This window comes from Etheostoma spectabile, chromosome 16, assembly GCF_008692095.1.
Source record: "Etheostoma spectabile isolate EspeVRDwgs_2016 chromosome 16, UIUC_Espe_1.0, whole genome shotgun sequence".
Lineage (NCBI taxonomy): Eukaryota > Metazoa > Chordata > Actinopteri > Perciformes > Percidae > Etheostoma > Etheostoma spectabile.
Window position 1 is genome coordinate 19,420,185 of NC_045748.1, and position 23,336 is coordinate 19,443,520.

At 38.0% G+C, this 23,336-nt stretch overlaps 2 protein-coding genes across 12 annotated transcripts in view; both read right to left on the reverse strand.

Moving 5' to 3' along the window:
• pdlim5b (PDZ and LIM domain 5b) overlaps positions 1-2,470 on the reverse strand; it is a 51,498-nt gene extending 49,028 nt beyond the window's left edge. For all 8 annotated transcript variants that reach the window (XR_004335770.1, XM_032540383.1, XM_032540382.1 and 5 more), the window contains exon 1: positions 2,238-2,470. The gene's annotated coding sequence lies outside the window, so the exon portion shown is untranslated. The remainder of the gene's footprint in view (positions 1-2,237) is intronic.
• Positions 2,471-6,204: 3,734 nt separating this feature from the next.
• Positions 6,205-20,392, reverse strand: opn4xa (opsin 4xa). Of its 4 annotated transcripts, none has more exons than XM_032540039.1 (10): positions 20,145-20,392; positions 17,104-17,239; positions 10,284-10,417; positions 9,661-9,789; positions 9,397-9,568; positions 8,289-8,435; positions 7,911-8,018; positions 7,658-7,826; positions 7,165-7,308; positions 6,205-7,008 (listed from the first exon to the last, which is right to left on the reverse strand). In XM_032540039.1, exons 2-10 carry the CDS (start codon positions 17,235-17,237, stop codon positions 6,583-6,585), a joined length of 1,563 nt encoding a protein of 520 aa, XP_032395930.1. In that variant the 5' UTR covers positions 17,238-17,239; positions 20,145-20,392; the 3' UTR covers positions 6,205-6,582. The 4 variants fall into 4 exon arrangements, with proteins under 4 accessions (XP_032395930.1, XP_032395929.1, XP_032395928.1 ...); XM_032540038.1 differs by having other exon boundaries at positions 8,343-8,435; positions 9,661-9,864; XM_032540037.1 differs by having other exon boundaries at positions 7,165-7,305; positions 9,661-9,864.
• Between the last annotated feature and the right edge of the window lie 2,944 nt (positions 20,393-23,336).

Here is a 23,336-nt window from a genome sequence, read left to right on the forward strand (position 1 = left end):
GATTAACCCTGCAGAGACCTGAGGAGCAGTTAACCATAGTCGTCATAAATCAACCAGAGTTTAAAATGCCAACATAAAGATAGCCCAACGTAACGGACATCTGGCTGAAATGGGGGACATCTGGTCGAAATGGGGGACATCCGGCAAAATTTCGGGCGGCGCCAGAGTAATCCCGGAAGTGGAACATTGTGTGCTGTCCAATTATTTAACCCATTCTGTTTAAACTTGCAGCAGATGTACTGAACATAATAATAATAATAAACTGGGTGACACAAGACACAAAAATACGTTTTATTCAAAGATCTTTTACCAAAAGTCATGGTTTTATGACATGCTCTCAATGTAAAAAAAATAAATAAATAAAACTTGAGAAATACACAGCATTAAATAGCTCTGTTTCAACTATTTCAGTTGTTCACAATAGATTATTTTAGTATTAGATTTCATAGCCAACTCGGACGTCTCAGTAAAACCACAAAGAAATGTTGACGGTGAAATTTGGATCTCACTCAAGTCATACCCACATATCAGTAGCATTTCTTTTCCCTAATATGGAGAGAACAGGGATTAGGCTCATCTCATGTCCCTGCTTGTTTTGCAATCTCTAATGATATCATGCATTGACATGAGCAGACACACCTTTCAGTGTTCCCAAACCGAGGGAAATATTTGAGCCATGCACAAGCATTTTATCAGCACTACTTACATCAACCCCTTCTCTAAGCTTGTTCCAGTGTAATTCTGGTTACTTTCCACTTAGGCCTTATCTTTCAAGATCCTGTCAAAATGGCACTTTATTGTGCTTTATATTTCAGCACGTTCACACCAAAAACAAGATAAAACACAATCCTTTCAGCAAAGCACAAATGGGACCTACTGACCAAGCTATCTTGTAGATTCGTTCTTGTAGATGTTCCTTTAACTTGCTTGATCTAATTAGTCAAATAGTCTGATATTGGATTAAGATGAATTTACAGTAATAATATGAATAATAATAATAGACGTACTAACTGGGAACAAGCAAGGTTTTAGGGGGGATACTTGGGTTGAGTATAACTTTGTATTCATAACTTTGCTTGAAAATTTAAACTCCGAACACAGAGCCGATAAGCATTCTTAATTGGGAATCAGGTCAACAGGGTTAAATGTACAGTCAACTAGCCTGAACTCCATGCCCTTTTCACTGCATGTGTCAAAATACAGCTGTGTTCACTTCTAGTAATCTTTGCGTACTAGAGAGAAAATTTCTCTGAGTTTTGGTGAACATTGAGTGTAAGATTTGCCAGAGTTTCAGATGTCTTGCTCGTTTTACAATGCTTTAGGAGACAATGTTGCCTGGTGACATCATTGCAGGACATGTTGACTCCCAGAGTGGAGTAAGTTTTCACAATGTACCCTACGCTATACCTCACCTTGTCCTATTACATTCATTCTTTATTATTTTGTCACTACCAAAAGTATATTTATATGAACAATGAACTAAACATGTAAACTTGTTGTTAGACAACACCATATTAAACCTAAAAACAACAACTTTTGAAGAGTAAAATGTAGGCCTATCATTTACTATCATTGTCAGTGGGACAACTTGTTCCAACCTAACTTTATTGGATACTTTTTGTATACCAACTGATTACACGTTTGTTTTAGAGCATACTCTGTGCTCTTGTAACACGTCACACCCAGTAGCCATAACAACATATCTACTTTTCAAAAGCCTACTTAAAATTCACTTAAGTGTCTTTACTCAGTGTGTAAGTCTAGACCATTAACTATAATATATTTCATGGGGTAATACTTTAACATAACGTTTGTGCTTCATTTGTAGTCATGGGACAAAGTGATAATTCCCCAGGTCGTCCTCAGTCGTGTGTTTACTTTGGAGACCGTAGCGTTTACAAGCCAGTAGGTTATTTTTTTCTCACGGAAACTGAACCTTAATTTGTCTCAGTGGGTGTGACATAAAACACATGGCAGACATTATTAGTGCACTGTTCTGATAGACTTTTAGCCAACTTGTTACTTGTCAGTAAGACAAGTGTATCTCCGTTAGGAGCAGTAACACTAACAAATCGGTTCTTTTTTTCTAAAGTAGACAGGCTACATATTTCGATGCGCATATGTTTTTTAATTGCAACTGTGTAACAGGCACATAAAGAATAAACATAACGGTAACACGAGCAGCGACTTTCCCTGTGAAATATTTAGTCATATCTAGTGTACAGTAGGCTACTCACGTTGCCTTGTGAAGCCGGTCTGATGTGCAGAGAGAAGCGTGACTTTAGTCCGTCTGTTCTCGGTGTCAAAGTTAACTGGACTGAGCGGAACTGAAACTTCCGCATATAAGCCAGCCCTATCTGGCTGCCGGTAGGAGGGTTCCCAGTGTGTGTGTGTGTGTGTGTGTGTGTGTGTGTGTGTGTGTGTGTGTGTGTGTGTGTGTGTGTGTGTGTGTGTATCTCGACTGAAGGCAGCACACCGTCAGGCATGGACTTGCCACTGTGGGACAAAGTGGATGGTCTGACAAAGCGAGACTATTCAGAGAACACCAACACCCTTAAGAAACCAGATAGTCATCTAACCATCCTGAGGGTGATACCCGACCACAGCAAAGTTATTCAAAAAGCCTTTAATCACAAACCGACCAATCTGAAAGTTGCTGTTAACAAAGACGAGTCGCCTACTCTGTCGCTAACGTTATCTAAGCCAATCGGACAACCCCCACCCTACTCCATCGTTTGTAGATTTTATTCTTTGACATTGTCTGTGGTTAGTTTAAATTCAAGTCACTATAGTATATAGGCTATAGGCTCATTGCACATACGGACCTGTGTGAAATAAAGTTTAATTAAATACACAGAACTGTTTTTCCCAACTGTTTTCAAAAACTGAAAAAAGAAAAGCCGCATGGTGCTTGAAAACGGTATCACCGTTGTGATGGTATTTTTTTTGTCAAACAATGTTTTATCTGGAACACAATTAGCCTTATTTCTAGGGCTGCACGATTTAAAAAAATGTATATTATTCAAGTTGCAACAATGGCAGGCGAAAGTGAGATCTTCTGGTACCGGTAGGCCTGTTTGCCATACAAAACCAAATGTGAGTTGATTTAAATGCAATAACTCCAATAATACTTGTTTTTTGTTGTTGGACCTCTGTTTTAACTGGTTTTTTTTATTTACATGTTTTTTTCATAGGAATATCAGTGATATATCAGAAAGGAACATCAGTGTTGATTGCCAAAAGTCATCCCAATTCTTGGCATTTGTCTGTGTCACTAAAGCAACACCTGAGTATACCTTAATATTATCAATGTACACTCAAACGATAGCCTTTCTGGAAGCCCTGTAAATTACAACTTGTGCTACCTGTTGACTGAAACCTTCCTGCATGAATTGTCCAGAAGTCTTTCCTAAATTTCTCTATATTTGATTCTACAAACATAATTTTACTGATAATATGTATGTAATATATGACCTGATTGGATTAAGCTTATTTTAAACTACAATTTGTGTTGTACTGAAATATTATATGCAGTTATAAGAATGTATGAGGGAGATATAGTCTATGTTTAGGCCATAAAATACAAAATGCATTACAAATAGGCTACAGTGCATCACATACATTAAATACATTGTAGTTCGGTTTCTAGTTAAAGTTATTTTTGGTTTCATTACTTATTTCTCCTTTATGTTGTGGTTCTTCTGTGATTTGGATGCTGTTGCAGTGCAATTTCTGATAAATAAAGTGCTCTATCCATTTATTGTTTGCTGTACGGAATGTAAAGCCCCTTGGAGATTTGTAATTTTGGTCAATATGAATACAATTGTCTTGGCAGATTTCCACATCAATTATTTGTGTGCAAGTATTTTAGAATTGCATTGGGTTTTCACTTTGTATTTGTGTGCTTTTCTTCCCTGCAAAGCTGTTTGCAATGTTGTTAGCTGAATCATTGCTATTATAATTTGTTTCTTTATTTTCGAACATATATTTACTGTGATATGGCAGTGAAGCAGGTTTTCAATTTTTGTGGCAAAGTGTTGGTACGCTCTCTAGTGGTCAGTGAATAAAGCACATGCTTCTCAGCTTATGCAAATGAATGTAAAGCCACTGAGCATTTCATCGCCCAAGGGTAAGAAGGGAATAGTTTATCTTGCCCTGCTCCGCAAGTTTACCTAGACATGGCGTTTCGCCTGAGGATGAGATTTTCAAAAAGCCATCTCAAGGCAATAAAGATAAAAAAAAATGACTGAAATATGTTGACATGAGTTGACAATAAATAGTTTTAATTAAAACAAAAAAATGTTGATAATCAATGACAATGGTCCTTTACCAGTGTTTATTCTTGTCTCCACTATTTTTTCATGCTGATCTCTCAAGTTGTTGCTGTAAATTGAAGTGAATAAGCAACAATATATGAATCAACATGTTAAAATATAAAAACAATGTTTTAAAAAGGATTGTTGCATTAGATATCCATACAATTTGCTGTGGATTGACAAACTTAATAATGTTAGACCATTTTTTAAGCAAGCATGGCGGTGATTGCCTGTGTAGTTTGAGCTATTAAATTGTGATAATTGCATGTTTGTCTTTGTCAAAGACTACGGTCTAACAGATCAGGTCAGCAGATTATTTAATAATCAAGAATAATTGTTAGTTGCAAAACTATTTCTTATGTTCCAATCATTTCTTTTCTGGTCTTCTACTGGAAGTAAGCAGGTTAGGCATCAGATTAAGAAGTTTTGCAGCAGTAGGTGAAAACCCTTGTGAATTTTGGTCAGTCCATGTACAAAAAGGTCAAACACTGCATACATATTTGGTAGGGTAAGATTATAGCATGATCCACAGATTCATACAGCACATGAATAAGTAACCTAGAGTGTCAGCATTGTAGAGTATTTTGTGAAACATTTTTATCACAGTGCTTTTTCACAATATTTTAGTAGATAAGGCATTCCAAGATTACTCCCTTTGCTTGAATGTGTCCTATTATTTTATTACTTGAAATTATTTGATTTTACTTTGTTAAACTGTGCTAATTTTGTTTTTAAAGAAATAACATTGCTGACTATATAATCTCTTTGATGTGTATTGTATCCTTTTATTTTTGCACTGTGATGGTTTGTTAAAAAAACGTGCTGTGCATTCATTTGTAAAAAGCATGACACAGTTTACAGATTACTATTAGCCTAACTGTATTTAGCCAGTGAAGCTAGATGTTTACATTCTACAGCATAGGTCAGCTGGGCTTTCTTTCAGCTACAGTGCATGCGTGCCATGTCAATATATGGTTATAAACTAATGGGAAGCCCAGCAGCAAAATCCCCCTGTGCAATGGGATTGAATCACTGAAGTGCACTTGTTCTTTATGTAAGGCTGCAGTACATACCTCTGAATCATCTTCACATAACTGGAGAAGCAAACGGCTCAGGAAATATTGGAATTAAAGTTCAAAGACATCTCAACCAAGGGCTTTCTGGGTGTTTCAATTTGAAGGAAGAACTTCAAATGACAGACTCGGGTGATGGGGTGTGTTCACATCTGTTCAATGTTCACTTCAATATAATTTATATTATGGTTACTTACTTTTGCTATCTTATTTAATTACATATTATTCAATTTAATTTCACGTCACTTACTTACTTACATTGCAATATTTCTTGTACTATGGCCACCTCACCTTACTTTACAATACCCTTGATATAATGCCACTTTACATTCATTCAACATTTTTGGCACATTGTCTGTTGTTTGCGTGTTGTTTGTTGCTTTGCTTTTGACTGTAGAAAACCGCTGCTGTAATAAGGGAATTTCCCCACTGTGGGATGAATAAAGTATTATCTAATCTAATCATCTAATCCAATAATGTCAACAACTTTCAAAACATGATAAACAATGGTATATGGCGTATTATGATAATGAGTTCTGCAATGATGCATAAATGAACTTTATTATGGTGCATAGAGAAAAAAGAAATAGTTACCACATTTTCTCATTGCACATTTAAAAAAGCCATAGAGAGCCTTAGTTACAAAATAAACAAATGTACAAAAATATGCTTTCTCACAGAAATAAACAAGAAACACTCTGCTCTCTCTGCAAGTTGATCATAAATATGGATGGTCTTTCATTAGTTAGCTAGTTAAGAACAGTCCATTTACATTTACACCGTTGTTTATTGGCTATTTTGACAAAAGTGCATAATATTTTGAACTTTAACGGCCATTTTAAGTTAAGGTTGTATTTGTTTCACTGTGACAGTGTTGTACCCAGCATGTGCATCAAACCATGTGCCTCTAAACCAAAAACAATTGGGTAGCATTATTGTGTATAGTAACAACAAGGAGGAGGTGGAGAGGTGTGTGCCAGGATTATTAGAGCAGTTGTGTATATAAACCGTAACCTATATGGCACAAAAACCAAACGTACTTGGTTGCACTGCATTGCTAGGCAGTTGAGATAAAAGTTTCGATAGCTGCTTCAAAAGATTACCTCAGCATTCCTGAACAAAGAAGACAATCTTGTTTACTTACTGTGTCACAGTCACACATAGCAACATAGACAAATAAACACAGCCAGCATTTAGCTCAGAAATCTTTGCACAGACTCAAATCCTTGAGCAGACCTGTCCAGAGGCTGTATACTGAGCAACAGCTCTCTCTGTCTGCTCTGTGTGGTTTGTTTTTCCTCACAACTCTCATGGTCCAAAGGGACTTTCTTTAAGTTGGGTCTGATGATCATTTGGGAGTGCACACATACAATATTGTCCAGAGAGTCTGGCTGGATGAGGTCCATAGGCTCCTTCACTTCTTTCTCCTTCTGAACTTGCTGTGCCTCTCTCTGTTCATGTTCACCCTCTTTTTCCTCATCTTCCTGTGTGTTCTCTTTATTCCAACTGTTACGATTCTCCTCCCTTCTATTCCCCAATGGCGATGGCATGACTGTGACAGACTCGGGTGATGGTGTGTGGTCACATCTGTTCAGTGTTCCTCGCTCTGGCATGTGGATCTAGAACAGAATTAAAATCAAATACAAAAGTAATCAACATGACATAACCCTTTTTATGGATACATTATTGTACTAAAATGTTTTGTCAATAAGGCCTTTGACTCTGAGATTCTTAAAATCTAAAAACAACAATATAATGATGAGCACCTGCCCTACCTGTTCCTGGCTTTGGCTTCGCTTTCCTATGGCCTGGTTAGCTAATGAAGTGTGCTCTTTGTCCCTCAGAGCCCAGAGGGAATAGCTGGACCTCACATATTGACTCTGGTCGATAGGGTCCAGCTCCACATCACTCCAAACCTGCTACAAGGGACACGGGAGCTATATTTATTTATACTGTACATATATTTTACAGTATATATATACATACATATACTGTATATATATATGCTGTATATACTGTATTTACAGTATACAAACAGTATGAATAATAAGCTTCTGTGAAAAGAGTATTTTTTCTTGTGCCTTTTATTGGCCAAAAGGCAATTATACCAAAACAAGGTTCAAACCCAACACAAAAAAATGGTTCTAAATAGTACTACTAAAAAACTCTACTAAAATGGACAGATCACTTTCTCTGCATTTGATTTTAGCACACCACTCGTGTTGCTGTCATGTCCTGTGTTTGCTTCTACTCCTAGTGCAAACTCACTGTGTCTGTTGTAGACATGGACGAAACTCTGTAAAACTTGGTTTTGAAGACTGATGACTGTCTGCTCAGCCCTAACTCCCTGAGGGAGCACTCGCTGTTTGATATGCACTTCCTCCGCGGGGCCTGGGCTAGGAAGTGCAGACAGGGAACATTTTCTGCCATGGTGTCCCTGTTGAAAAATAATGACCTCTAAGCAAAACTTCTATATTCTTTCCAAGCTTAAGTTACTGATTAGTTAGATGTCTGCACTTACCTGTATTTAGAGTGAATGATGGCGTAGATAATAGGATTGTAGATGGCTGAGGCCTTGGCTATGACAGCAGGGACTGCTTTGGAATAGGGACTGAGGATGCTTCCATATCTGAAAGAAGTAAAGTGTTTTTAAAGACTAGAACTGTACATCACCAGTGACTATACTTGTTCTGTAGTTAGGCCTATTGCATAGCACTTCATGCCGGACATAATGAAATTCTACAAGAAGTGGAACACAGGGAATGATTACAGCTGAAATGAATTACACAGTGCAGTGTTTTATGCCTGTATAAAACCAAATATAAACCCTAATAGTTACCAGTCCGTACACAAAATAATTATTGGATCATAAAGAGCTATTGTCATACTGTATATTTACCCAGCCCAGGCGATGAGGGTGACACATGCATAGGGTGACCAGGAAAGCACATACACTATGATGACCACAAAGGCAATCTTGGCCAGCTTCCATTCAGTCTTGATGGACTGCTGCTGCATCACCTGATTCCCAAATTTCTCCACATCTCTGTTAGGACAGGAAGAATGAAGGAACGGGATTTTGTAGTTAACATACCGTATATGTCTACTTTTTGGCTAAATAAAAATAAACATAGCAAAAATTCAATTCAATACACTGTTTGCAGACAGTTTTTTTAATGTAATGTATGAGGACATCGGACACAAATGCAGAAACAGTGAGACACATGCGGCACGGCAAGGCAGAACATGTAAAGGTGGGCAACATACACAGGGTTCTTCTGATTTTTCCTATTTCTTCAATAAATTTGCACCACGGAGAGCTCCATGGATTTATCAATACACAGTTAGGATACTGATTTGTGGGTGGATTTGCTAATGTGTATGGAAACCTACTGGTGGACAGGCAATGAATGTATCACAAACAGACAAATATATACACATGCACAAAGAAAAGTTAGAGAAGAAAAGGACTTGAGGGAGATGTGGAAACCACCATCACAATTTATTATATAGATACATTCAACAATTTGCATTGCAGAAAATGTCAAGCCTCTTCTAAAGATGTGACAGTAGAGTCAATGTATTAGGATGTTTTGTACAGTTACTAAGTAGACTTGCCTTAAATAGCAGCATTTCAAGTATTTTTAGTGTGTTTAGTGCATTAAAGCTATACTACGCAACTATTTTACATTAATGCAAGTCCGTTACATTCAAATCATTGCCAAATCGGTTTATACAGAGCAAATTAAAGCCCATAAAACTGTCTCTGTATTTCTCAGTACGGCTATGTTTACAAAACGGTAAAGTCCGGTGACATTTGCACGCTTGAGTTAGAGTAATGCGTATTACTTCATTGCTGAGATTGACGAAGAGGACATAAACATTACAAGTTAATGACATGTGGATGAAAGCGTTGTTCTCATTATTAAGAATTCCTTATGGGAGCGACAGACACTACACACTTTAGCTTTAAAGTGCTACATATTGATCTAGGTTCATTTACTCACCTGCTTGCATGGCGGATTGCCAGGAACATGCACAGATAACAATAGGATATAATGCCCAGAGGGATGAAGAATACAAAGCAGCATAGCATCAAAGTATAACTTTTATTTGCTGGAGTAGATGTCATGTAGTCCCATGTGCATGAGGTCATCAGGCCCTCCGGTATGTATGAACCTTGACGGAAAAAATAAAGAGGTGTAAGGTCTAGTGCTATATACGGAATTGAATTTAAAAACAGTGAGGAGTCGAGAGAATAAGGTACTTACTCCACCCTAAAAGGGGTGCAAGGCTCCAGGCTAGTGAGTACAGCCAGACGAGAACAATAACAAGGCAAGTGCGTCTCTTGGAGGTCCACCGTATGGCCTGCAGAGGCTTGGTGATGACAATGTAGCGATCTAGAGAGATGGCCAGAAGGTTTATCATGGAAGTAATTCCAAACAAAGCTCCACAGAAGGCGTACATTTTACAGCCTGAAGAGGGAAAGAAAGAAGAGAGCATTTCATTCATTTGTTTGTTTCTTCTGATTAGAAGACTTTGTATTACAAGCATGCATGATATGAATAGACAGGACTTCAAATTGGGATTCACACTGTTCACATTGTTCACACTGTTCATATAGCCCAGGGTGTAGGTTTGAATTCAGAATTCAGGTTACTTCGGGTTTTCTCCTGACTTAACATAACAGCAGCAACAGATTCTAACCAAAAAACATTCTGAAAATAACTTAAAATATTGCATGGTAAAAGCAGATGTTTTTGCATAAGATTTTGTTGACATTAATTGGTACTATTTCATACATAGCTCCATACATAAAACAACATTGATAGATACACAAAGAATGCCGCTATTTTTGTTGTGCATACTGTATAATTGAATATGAAAAAGATACCTGTTTGACCGAAAATCCACCCCTTGTAAAGGGAGTTCACGAAGAAGATGGGTGACTGTGTAATTGCCATGAGGAAGTCACTGACTGCTAGGTTCATGATGAAATAGTTAGGGGCAGTCCGTAGCTTCTTGTTACTGTAAAACATGAAGATTGAAAGATGCTCAGCATCCCACAAATCATAATACCAAATGTGTCAACTTGTTTCTATAATTTGCAACATCATGTGCAAACAATGCGTGCCAGCAAGTGTACTTCTTGTATTTTCCAACAGAGAGCTAACAACAACAACATGTTGCCCAGTAACCCATGCCATTCCTTTTAACTTGATTTAACCTCCCTTACCATTACAGGTAAGGGAGTGGAAATCAATAACACTTGCACATCCATACACCCACATTTAATAGTACCATTACTCTCTTACAAAAGCAAGTTCCTCTCTAAGAGTCATCCAACATAAGACAAAAGATTGCAAGTGAGTGAAGATCAAGCGATGCGACATTTGAGATAGATGTCACTGGAGGTTGGATGTTAATGCAGAAAACATGTCAGGGCCAGGATTTTACTTAACACTTGGACTTGGACTGCATTCAGTGGAATACTGTATACACAAGAGTAGCCATACAGCCAGTGCATATACATTCAGACATTCATTTCAACTATATTGATTTTTCCGTAACATTTTACAATAAGATACACATAAAAATAGGTAGTTAATGATTAGTTACTGTTTTTTAAAGACTAATGAATGATTGGTTACTGTTTTTTAGAAGGGTAGTTACCCTTTTTCAAAATGGTAGTTACTCTTTTTCAGAAGGGTAGTTACTGTTTTTTAGAAGGGTAGTTACTCTTTTTCACAAGGGTAGTTACTGTTTTTTAGAAGGGTAGTTACTCTTTTTCAAAAGGGTAGTTACTCTTTTTCAGAAGGGTAACAAATGAATAAAAAAGCTGCAAGCAACGTTGGACGGGCCCTTGCTAACCTGCACACGTTGGGGTTACTGGCAGATGCCGCTCCTTGCAACCATGCATTTGCCGTCACTCAGAAAATTGTCACCAATGAAAAGGGAACTCCCTGAGTTCATGACACCTCACACAAGACTCTACGTTATACAGTTCATTATCTGTTAAAGGGGGAGTGTCCTAATCATGGGGTGGTGGGTCAAACCATCACAAATGAAATGGAACTCCCTGCTGAGTTCAATGATACCGCACACAAGACTCTACATCATACAGTTCCTAATCTGTGAAAGGGGGCATGTCTGAATCATGGGGGGCGGGTCAAAACATTACCAATGAAAAAGGAACTCCCTGCTGAGTTCAATGATAACTCACACAAGACTCTATATCATACAGTTCATTATCTGTGAAAGGGGGCGTGGTCGAGCTTAGGGGGGCGGGTCAAGCCATCCCCAATGAAAAAGGAAGTCTCTGCTGAGTTCATTGATACCTCACATAAGACTATACCTTTAACGGTTCAAATTTTATGGAAGGGGGCATGGTTAAAGTATAGGGGTCGGCTCAGTATTACATGTAGACCACACATTATAAGTTTCATGTAAATCAGATGATGTTTGTCATATAAGGCTGATTTCCTGTTGCCAGATGGTGGCGCTATCTCCAAAAGTCCATATTGGCCTGTGGATGTCCTCAGGCCTGGACTCTTGGTGATTGTGGGGAATTTCAAGCAGATGTGACAACGTACACTGTAGTTACAGCCTCTTTTTCCTTCATCGCTAAACACTCAAAATGGCCATCATGCCACGCCCACACCATTTGACAAAACGTTCATCTTTTAATAGCTTTTCATCGTTAAGGTCATTAGATGACACAGACTGAACTTGAAGTCGATCTGATAAAATCTCTAGGAGGAGTTTGTTAAAGTATAGCACCTTGTCTTTTTGGCCTACTTCCTGTTGCCCCACGGGGGCATTATGACTTTGAGCCAATTTCGGTGTGTCTATGTCGTCAGGGTTGGACTCTGATAAATCCTGAAAAGTTTTGAGCCAATTGGACAATGTACACTCAAGTTACACCCACTTCCTGTTTTGATGGCAAAACGCACAAAATAGCCATCCCGCCACGGCCAGGTCCTATGACGAAAAGTTTTTCTTTTAATAACTTTTCATCGGTAACGTCTTAAGATGGCACAGACCAAGTTTGCAAAATACGTACATTTTCACCAGACTTGATGCATCCACCAAATTTGGTGAGTTTTCTATATGTTAAGCCCCTCATAAAGGCAATTTGTTTGATGGAAAATGAAAGAAAGAAAGAAAGAAAAATTATTCCTTCATTTCCAATAGGGCCTTCACGGCTTTCGGCGCTCGGGCCCTAATGATGACACTACAAAAGGATCTGACAAGAGACAAAGGGATCACAGACACTAAATACACTGGGTGACGAGGAAACACATAGCAGGTGGCACCAGGGCTGGGAAACAGGTGACAACATTAGGTAATCACAAGGGCGGGAAAACACAGGACTAGACTAGACAAAAACCCAGAGTATCAAAATAAAAACAGGAAACAAGACAGGAAGTAACACTAGGACACAAGGGAGGACACACAGAGAATGACAGAAAACAGGAAACACAACAAATGTAGAATAAAAACAGCAAACAGAAACAAAAACCATAACATGTAGTTACCCTTTTTCAAAAGGGTAGTTACTGTTTTTCAGGATAGTAGTTACTCCTTTTCAGAAGGGTAATGAATGATTAGTTACTCTTTTTAAGAAGGGTAGTTCCCTTTTTTCAGAAAGGTAGTCTTTTAGTTAATCATTAACTACCTATTATTTTGTGTACCTTATTGTAAAGTGTTACCGGATTTTCATCAGGAAAGAATCAATGACCTTATGATTATGATGCATTGTTGGGAGGACAGTAGGAAAACACTATCTACAAGAAAGGTAAATCTCCCAGAACAAAGCAGCACCAGTGTTTTTTCTAAGGCTGTGAGTTGGCACAAATGGTCATGTTCTAGGTCATGTTGTAATGCATGGTTGATGACATTCTTTTATAATTGCTCACGGCACACAGGTCCGCCCAGATTCATGGTAGTTCATGAATTGGTACACACCTCAGATTGCTCTTTTTACAGCAATCTGTATAATCCTAGCTAATGCCTTCGTTGCATTGAAAAAAGACCCCAGAAACGGTGCCAGGCTGTGTGGAGGACTACCATTGTGTGGGGATTTGGTGAACGAGGAAAATCTAAATCGAGTTCTTTCTTTCATAAATTCAGGCTTCACAATATAAACTATTCATAGCAGTCGCAGATGTCTTTCATCTGTCAAGTGTCCAAGTAATCTGTGTCAGTGAACATTTTACACTCACATTTATTACATTGTATTTACCGGGACATAAAAGGTATATTAAGTATAAAGGGACTCAGATGGTGAATGATCATTTGTTCCAGCTGAAATGAAAACAATGATGCCATATGTGTCCTTGTCCTGGATACATAAACCTTAGACTAGTGATCATATAGTGTTGTGCCATAACTGAATATTTACTTAAATAGTTACATCAGCCCCATTTAGCCTATGGGCATTGTCCTACTAGTTTTGCCCACTGACTGTAAAAAGACAAGAAAATGTAAACATTCCACAGACAGATTAGTTGGAGTCCATTTGTATGTTTACATACAGGTGAGTGGGTATGTACTAAAGTGTGACTGGAGTGGAAATCGAGCGATGCAACATTTGAGCTAGATGTCACTGGAGGTTGGATGTTAATGCAGAAAACATATCAAAGCCAGGATATTATTTAACACTTCGTCTTGGACTGCATTCAGTGGAATACTATATACCTAAGAGTAGCCATAGTGCATATACTGTATGTCCCATACGCACTGGTATATATTCTACATTCAGACATTAATTTCAACTATATTTTTTCATATAATGTCAAGTAAAAAAGAATGCAAAAATTGAGATCAAACTTTTTGGTCCTAAATGTGTGTTAAATGTAAAAAATAAAATAAAAAAAACAATACACCTAGAAATAAAAGCCAGAGAGAGTTATAGCAAGAGGGGACCTTTAGTGGAGCACATAGTAGTTGATTGGATTACCCTGAGCGGCAGTAGTTATTTAAGCATTCTTGATGTCTTTATGTGGTTATTGTACCACATTGTTGACTATGGAAATAAGTAGCAAGCTGACTGAATTATTGAATTTATGCATTGATTGATCTAATACAGTTAGAAAATTAATGAGGCGCTTCCTGCTATTGAATGCCTACAGGCTTGTGTTAAGACCTTTCTCCCTGTGCTTGTGACATCCTTCCTAATGCAAGAACACACTGTTTCCCCCCATTCATTGCTCTAAATCTCTGCAATGCCAACACACTGCTAAGTACATTGTGCAGGGTTGAAAGTACATCACATGGAGTGCGTAAACTGTGTTAAAGTGTTGACTTTGAGTTTATTTTGCTGGTCTTTAAAACCTAAGCACTGGTATATAACCTAACTGAATAGTTATTCAATATGTAAATATATTCAATTATATATATATTATATAATATATTGTATTATAATTCAGTCAGATATCTTAAACATGTTATTTGATTTTGTAATATTGTCAATGACTATTACTAAAATACTTAAAGTTAGTCATGAAGGTTTATCTATTTTGGGTTAGTCTTATACCACACTATTGTTACCCAACAAATGTATTGTCCTGTATTGAAATAACTGACCCCAGACAACTCTTTAACAAAGAAAAGTACTGGATAACTTAAATGTACATATTAGATTTAACGTTAGATTGAAACAAAAAAACATCTAACACAAATAACACCCTTCAAATATAGGCTATAATAACTAATTACTAACTAACTAATAATATTTCCTCATACAATATTACAGACAATTATCCCTTTCTTTATCAGTTTACACCACAGCTTCTTGAAACGGTTTAAATGTAACACATACTCAAAACATATTAACCACTGTGGTACTACACACACACACACACACACACACACACACACACAAGGGAGTAAAACAAACGTTGCACGCTTGATGGTAGCTCATGTGCGATGCGTCCAACGGACGTTTTCTTCAGTGAAGCAAATACAGAAATCCAACTAACTTACAGTTAGCTGTTAGTCCAAGAAACACAGTTCCAACACGAAAACAAAAACCAGTCACTAGATACGGCAAAGTCCTCTTCAGCAGGAAACACACCGTCGTCCTCTCCGGTCCGAAATCAGCGTCCTCTAAATCAGCAACTCTCCGTCCTTAGCTCCAACCAGGCACACTAGCACAAAGTTTGTTCTAAACACTGCTGTTAGACAAGAAAAGTGCCATAGTCTACACCTCTACACCTATTCACCTTAGTTACTCCACTTAGATCTTCTCCAAGCTAACTATTCTTGTGTCTCTCGATGTTTCTCCGTCTCTTTTTTCCTCTTCTCGATTTAGCGATTCTCTTTTCATACCCTTTCTCGTGTCTCCCCTTCATCCGTCCGATGTTCCAATAAAAAAAAACTCCCTCCCTCATTCACTTCGTCACTCACAACTACTCACCACAGACGACATTGATTGCTGACAAAACTGACCAATCAGTATAATACACTTCAAAATATAAGCACACCACATTTGTGAATATTATTCTGCCTTTGAGAAAATTAAAGTTCAGATGGACCAATCAGGAATCTTGCCCCTTATGAGGTCGTAAGTGGGAAGGTTACCGCCCCTTTCTCTGCTTTGCTCGCCTAGAGAATGTGGCCCGCCAATGAGAAAGACTCAGACATCATGGCTTTCAAACGAGCAAATTGGCAGTTGGTCAAGGCCACACCCCCAGCCTCCACCTTGCCCCCCCTCTCTCCTCCTCAAAAGCTACAGACTCAGAAATGGCACACACTAAGGAAAGCTCATTTTGAGACTGGTTCTAGTGGCTGGAATTCTGCACCACAATTCCGATATGGTATTAGGGGGCCACTAAGGTCTGTCTAAAAGCATCCAAAGGGCACCATGTCATGGGAACTTTAATGTTCAAAACCATTTAGAACCATGTACATCAACTCCAAGCTTTTAACATCTTGCAAAACTTAAATAATGTTTAATTTAGAACTAAAGTGTTTACAGCTCTCAGTTAACCCTTTTTATTTCTATTTCAAACTAACTGACTTTCAGTTAAATTTTAATTGCCTTTTGGGTATTTAACATGTTTCATCTTGTATGTTGCAATTTGTGATTAGCACTCTAAATAAATTTAACTTGCTTACTCAGAGGATCAGTTCATGTGCAAAAATGTGATAAGAACTTCTAATTGACTTTAATTTATTCTCTTAGATTTACAGTAGAGAATAAAAGTCAATGCTGGCTGTGTCATGCAAGCGACATGTCATGAGCACTTGAGCATCATCAGCGTGCCTCATGACATGAGTTGTGATGCTTTACTCCCTGTTGTTTCCTTAAAATTCCTTAACAATTGTTCCATCTATTTATCAGTACTCAGAAACCCAACTCAAAGTGTGATGAAGTGGGAGTTAGGTAAAAGTAAGGCTTTGCATGAAATCCAAATTATAGAACAGCTATGAAATGATTATGGCTAAGGTGAAAACAATGAAAGGCTAAAATGATCACAACACTTCTTACTTTACTAATTTGGAACCATTGCGTTTTCCAGGCTAGTTTCTTGGATAAAAACCAAATACTGTAATAAATCCAAGAGGCAGCTTCAAATTAATAATAATGATTTCAAAAAAAGCAGAATTACAAATAATAATTCTTTTATAACCATTTCTGCACAGTTGTTTGGATATAGAAAAGGCCAGTAACTTCCAACCACATTCTTCATCATCACCCACTCACTTACCAGTAAAAGGCATACATGACCAAGGCATTCCCAGTAACACCCACTGTTCCAATCACAAAGACAAAGAAGGCAACAATGTAGTGAGCGTAGTCCTCAACATCCACCGGCCGATAGAATCCGTGTCCTACGTCCATTTCTGTAACAACAACCCCACACACACACACACACACACACACACACACACACACACACACACACACACACACACAGATGTCAGCATCAGAGGGTTTATCTTTGTGTACAGCATGTCCCAGTGACTTTCATACAAACCGCCGTCTTCCTTTCCATCCCTCTGACCCACTAAACTCTCCAGCATTATGTAAGAGTACTTATCACCATCAACCAGTACAATGTCTGGGGGCGAGAACATGAATTAAGGCGTTACGGCATACAGCTTGCGTCTGCAACATTGAGTCTTTATACAATTCCTTCACACATCAACATTTTATTTAGTTTGAGTCAGTTTTACTCAAGGTCATGATGAATTGACTTACTTGAGGTTTCTTTGTAATCATTAAAACATTGTGTTAACAGTTTATACATTACATTCTCTACCCCTTTATTTTTAAATTTTGATCCATTGTTTTATTTTGTTTCTTTTTTTGATTGTTTTGTTTTTAAATGTCTTTTGAACATACCCACTTTTTCCCACTAGGAAATCTGAGGAAATCCTCCCAGTCACTGATGTTTTAAAACCTAACTGTGAACTTTGTTGAGTTTTGATAACAGGAAATGTTGGGTTTGGAGTACTATTACAGAATGATTATATAATTATTAAATAACAGCGTAGCTCTAAGTTCTGAGGAAAGGTCAGTACTGTTTAGTGCCTCCTAACAGTATGTCTGTTTGGTTGGCTGGACATTACACACTGTCTATGTTGTCTGGCTTCCAAGCCGTATAGGGAAAACCTTCACACTACTTTCACACAAAGCAGTGTTAAAAGCCTTACAACTGTTCACCTGAGCACTTCTTAGTCTTGCTTACAGCATGGGTCTCTGGATGGCAATGTCAGTCTGTAGGTCAGTTGACTCTTTTTGTCTTGTTTGCACACCAGGGGCACACGCCAGTCCCTGCACGTAACTGAAGTGTAGAAAAGGTGCAGTAATAATGTGTGCACCTCACGCATACAGAACAGGTATACGTATGTTTTAACAGGGATCCGAAGGTGATATATTGTGGTCGACATTAAGTAATAAATATTTAGATTCTGCCTAACTTTATTTTGTTTAGGTTGTTAACGGATTTCACTGGTTGTGTGATTTTTGTTCACTCTGACAAAAACACTGCACATGCATATTAGTTGTAGCAAATTTAAGTTTCATGCATCTTCCCCCACATCTGCTTTTTAGTCCAAATGTCAACTTTACAAACAACTCTATTAAGGCAACAGCATTTAAAATGGATAGCAGTTTGACAGGCAAGATGTCTATAGGTGTGTTTAACAGTTTTTAATCTGTTATCAAAAACGTGATTAACTTGAGACATTTTCAGATAATGAAAATGGCTGCATGGACTTTCACATGATGTTCCATGTTGCCAATTTCAGCTGCGGCAGGGATTATAGCACCATTTCTACGTTTTAGTAATCGAATGGAATCTAGAGTGCATGTTGAGTCATGCAATATTAACAGCAATTATCATCCTATGTAAACCCACTTCATGTTTGCCTCTAATCTACATTAAAGAAAGGAGTTAGGTGCCATCATAGCACAATGCTCTCTACCACAAAAGATGCAGCAAAACATCTATCATGTATCGCATCAATCATTTAAAAAACAAAAAACATGTACTGTACATGTTATGAATCATATCTGTTGTTTACTCGCAATGCAAAGCTGAGTAATGGTACCATGCTTTATCCACCACTACAGTAGTGAATCTGACTCATACAGTAATGCATGTACATGTAAAATGTCAGCCTGTTGCTATGCCTAAAAAGTAGTTTGTTGTAAATGTTGTAGAATTTTCTATTATCTTGTAAAAAATGAATATATAAACACATACATTTACATTTGCACAATGGGGGAAGTACACATGGATGTGCAAGGTGTCAGGTGCAAACAGAAAACTTTTGCTGTGCTCAGTGAAGCCTTGTGCGTCAAAGGAACCTCATCTTAATTCCCCTAGGCATGACATCATTGACTCATATTAAACGGCTAAAGTCCCATGAATCAAATATATAGAATGATTAAGTGTGATTGTGTTCATACTAAGGGTGACATGCACCCTTTGCCATCTTCTACAAGGATTTAAAAGTGGGATGATTGCATCTGTTCATGCATGTTTATTCAGAAATTGTTGTGTTCAAGGACAGCAAATGGATCGATGGAGATGAATAAGATTTGATAAAGGAGAGCAATCCCTATCTGCCCCATGTACTGTTTAAAGTCAATCATTTAAACTTAAGTGGATATTTAAAAAAACATTACTTTTAAAAATGTGTTAGTAAACAACAGATCTTTTGGTAAGAAATTGGCTTCAGAGTGTATAGGTAGGCATAACACAGAGCACATTTCAAATCAAGAAGTGTGTTTGTTAGAGATTTTCCTTGTATAAGAATAGTCAGTTTTAATTTAAAGTTATCCTCCAAAGCTGGTGACAATTTAATATCCAAATCATTTCATAAAGGATATTGCATTGGTGAGACAACGACCGGATGCCTGTGGAGTTAATTAAGTATTAATCTATTTTTATCAACATTACTGTGTAATTATGTGATCAGCATCACTGCATTTGGGAAGGAATAGTTTTAATAAGACACACATAAAAATGGTACAACAAGCAAGCTGTAAAAGTATTTATAGCAAAAGTATGGGAACCACAGACGTTTTCTGAAATTGCATACTTCAAAACAACCCAAGATACAATTACTAAATTAAAAAAAAAAATTAAAAACTGTGTTATAAAATTTGCTTTATATAGTTGTTTTTCAACAGATTCATAGGTCATGTTTTACATACTAGTATACAACTGCTAATAAATAAAGAGAGACGTTCCAATATAAAGTCATATATATTTTTATTTTTATAGCGTGACTTTACCTCGTCCAGAGAGTGAAGCCCCTTCTCCTCTTCAGGGCACCTCTGTGTTTGTAGTGGACTGGCAAAAAGGATCAAAGATGCCAAAGCTGTACAGCATGTAAAATACTGGTGAAAAATCCTTAAGGTTCAAATGGATAAGGTTGATGACTGCTTCTTTAATCCCCAAGTTAGATAGAGATTCTCTCATAGTCTGCAGCAACAGCAATCAGCCGCTACAAGTGCTTGACAGAATATGAAAAGACACTGAAAAACACATGGAAAAGAGAGCAACAGCGCATTGACCCATCCCCCAGCTGGCTACCCATCACACACAGCTCTTACATTGCACAACACATCAATCAAGCCAAAGTGTGAGTGAGTGAGTGAGTGTGTGTGTGTGTGTGTGTGTGTGTGTGTATATGAAGGTGGTCAGAGGCAGATAACAATTGTAAAATCTAAACTCCTGTAAATACTTTTACAAAGACAATTTGCTTCATTTGAAAAATATTTTGAAACACCAATTGTGTGTTGCACCATTTCAGTTTCCCATAATGAAAGAAGGTAAATGTGTGTGTTCTTCAAAGTACTTTGCATATGCATTGATTTCTGTGGATCCAGTATTCATAGGCAGTGGCACCATTGTATGTGAGCATCAGATACTATAGCTGACTACATGGGAGGTGAGAAAATGACCCAACCCTGTTGTTGGTCCTGCTTCCCATTGGTACTTTGAGAGTTGCAACAATGACAAAAAAGCATTGAGGCTTTGAAGAGCACCAAACCTTTTACATAGTATGATACTTGTTCGCTGCTCATTCTTGTGTAAGGTGAATCTTGAGAAAAGCACTCTGATGAAAGCCTCTTTGACTGTCATAGCAACCTGGCCAGTTCAAAGCAGGTCAGTAAATGCAGTGATTTATAAAATGGGCTTTATCTGTAAAGATTATACTCTGGATACCATCTAGCAAGTGGAAGATAAGCCTTTATACTTCTGGGTCACTGCACGTGCAACCTATCAACATTTCTGGTTTCCAACCAGTTAGCTTCACTAGAATGAGTTTTGACATAGTGACACAGGGAAGAAGATATTAGTTCCTTTTTTGTTGATTTGTTATGCCTCTGCGCTGGCAATAGCCATGGCCGAGGCATTATGTTTTTAGGTTTTCCATTCCTCAGGCACATTCTCGGTGATGCAATATCTCAGGAACACCTTGAGGTAATCTCTTCACTTTTGGCACAAAAGGTCCACTTGGACTCAAGGATGAAGGTCTTGGATTGTGGTGGTCAAAGTTCACTGTGACCTCACATCCACTCCATTCTTGACAACACAATATCTGAGGAATGCCTGGAATTTCATTACATCTGGCAAAAATGTCCACGTGGACTCAAGGATGAAGTGATTCCAATTCGGTGGTAAAAGGTCACTGTAATGTCACAAAAAATGTTCTGGCCATCATTCAACACTGTAACTCATCTGATGCTGAATTGGTGACACTAATCTTGGGTGCCCACCTTAAAACTGTGGTGTTGGACAGATCTTCTGAAGAAATATGAGCGAAGCATTCACGTTTTAGAATCTGTAGCCTATTTACAGCAATATCCATGTTTAAAGCATTGCCTACTGTCATGGCTACAACCTTGTGTTCTCTCCTGTTCCTCTAGTATTCCACCTTTCATTGAACAGTATATGCACCGTAGTTGAACCAATAGTCTATGAGTAAAGATATCATGTTTCTCAGTGAAAATGATTCACTGGAATCATGTTAATAAAGTGGTAACTTTCATGCCAAAAAATACAGATATTCGTTCAGTCATCACAACATATATTACATTATATGAGTCTGGACAGACTTGGATAGAAACTGCAACTTGACAAGATGGTGGAGGCATACAACCTCAAAGACATTCATTCTAGTTTTCTATGTTGTGTGTTGAAGCCTTGTTTTTAATCATTTGCTAACTACTGGATTGTGATGACCAGCTGATCCACTTGGAGGGCATTTAGGATCATGTGTACAAGGCTGAACTGATGTCTTTATGTAGCTAAGACAAAGCGAGCTTTCAGTAATGAAATGATTTTCAGGAAAGAAAATCTGATGTTTCCTAGGGAAGCATGTACAGGAGTACACTCTCAGAGAGGTGTTCGTATGCCTGTGTAGCTCTATATAGAGGTTTAGTCCTTGATGCAGTGGCCGCAGTTTTAACTCCGCCCTCCGGCCCTTTACTGCATGGCATTCCAGCTGTCCTATATGGATAAATTCCTAAAAAATGCCCAAAAAATAATCAAAAAAAGCTACTTTAAGGTAATTATTTTCAAGAATCTGTGTCAGAAACTGTCTCCAAATAAAACCTTTAAAACCAAAATGGAAAGAGGGAAATTAATGTTTCTCAAACTTTCTAAAGTCAGACAAGCACCTTTTGTAATGACAAGACGGCAAAGGCTGTCATGATGCCTTCATGATGTCCTTTCTTCTCCCCGTTTGTGTGCATTGTTTGTTTCTCTGTTTGTTATCCCTCATGTTTCCCCCTTCGGGCCAAATTTCAACAAGGAAGTTTAACCAACCCTTATCTCTGAGTTGATTTACGCTGAGATGGGAAACTCAGAGTTTTCAGATTCAGAATGGCGGATATGAATTGGTTCAATCAACTCAGAGTAGGTTCACGCACGTGCACCACCACAATAAAAAAGGAAACATGAATGGAGCCATAATACTAAGATTACCATGGTAATAACCACAAGCAAACGGGTCGGCGGAAATACTCATGCACACATACAGCAAAAAACAACACAGCGGCTGCTGCGAAAGAGAGACAATTTACGTGGGAGAAAATTGCTAGCCTGCCTGCTTATCAGTCCATCATAAAAGCTGGGCTTTGTCACGTCAACTTTTTGCTTCAGCCTCTTTGACAGTGACATTTTTACCTGGCAACAGCCTTTTAGGTGTTAGAGAAAGACAGAGAAAGACAGAGAAAGACAAACTCGAAGGGTGGCACTTTAAAGAAAAAGTGTGAATGTGTAGTGTCGAAAGATCTGAAAATGGTGAAAAGACGGTCGTTAAGTAGACGTGAAAGGCAACGCTACATTGGCTTAATTAGTGTGAAGAAGAGTCCAAGGAGACAAAAGGTAACGTCTCTGAAAATAGAGTTGTGAAGGGTAGGGACACTGAGGGTGATCACGAAAGGTAGCGCTAACATTGACTAATTAGTGTGAAG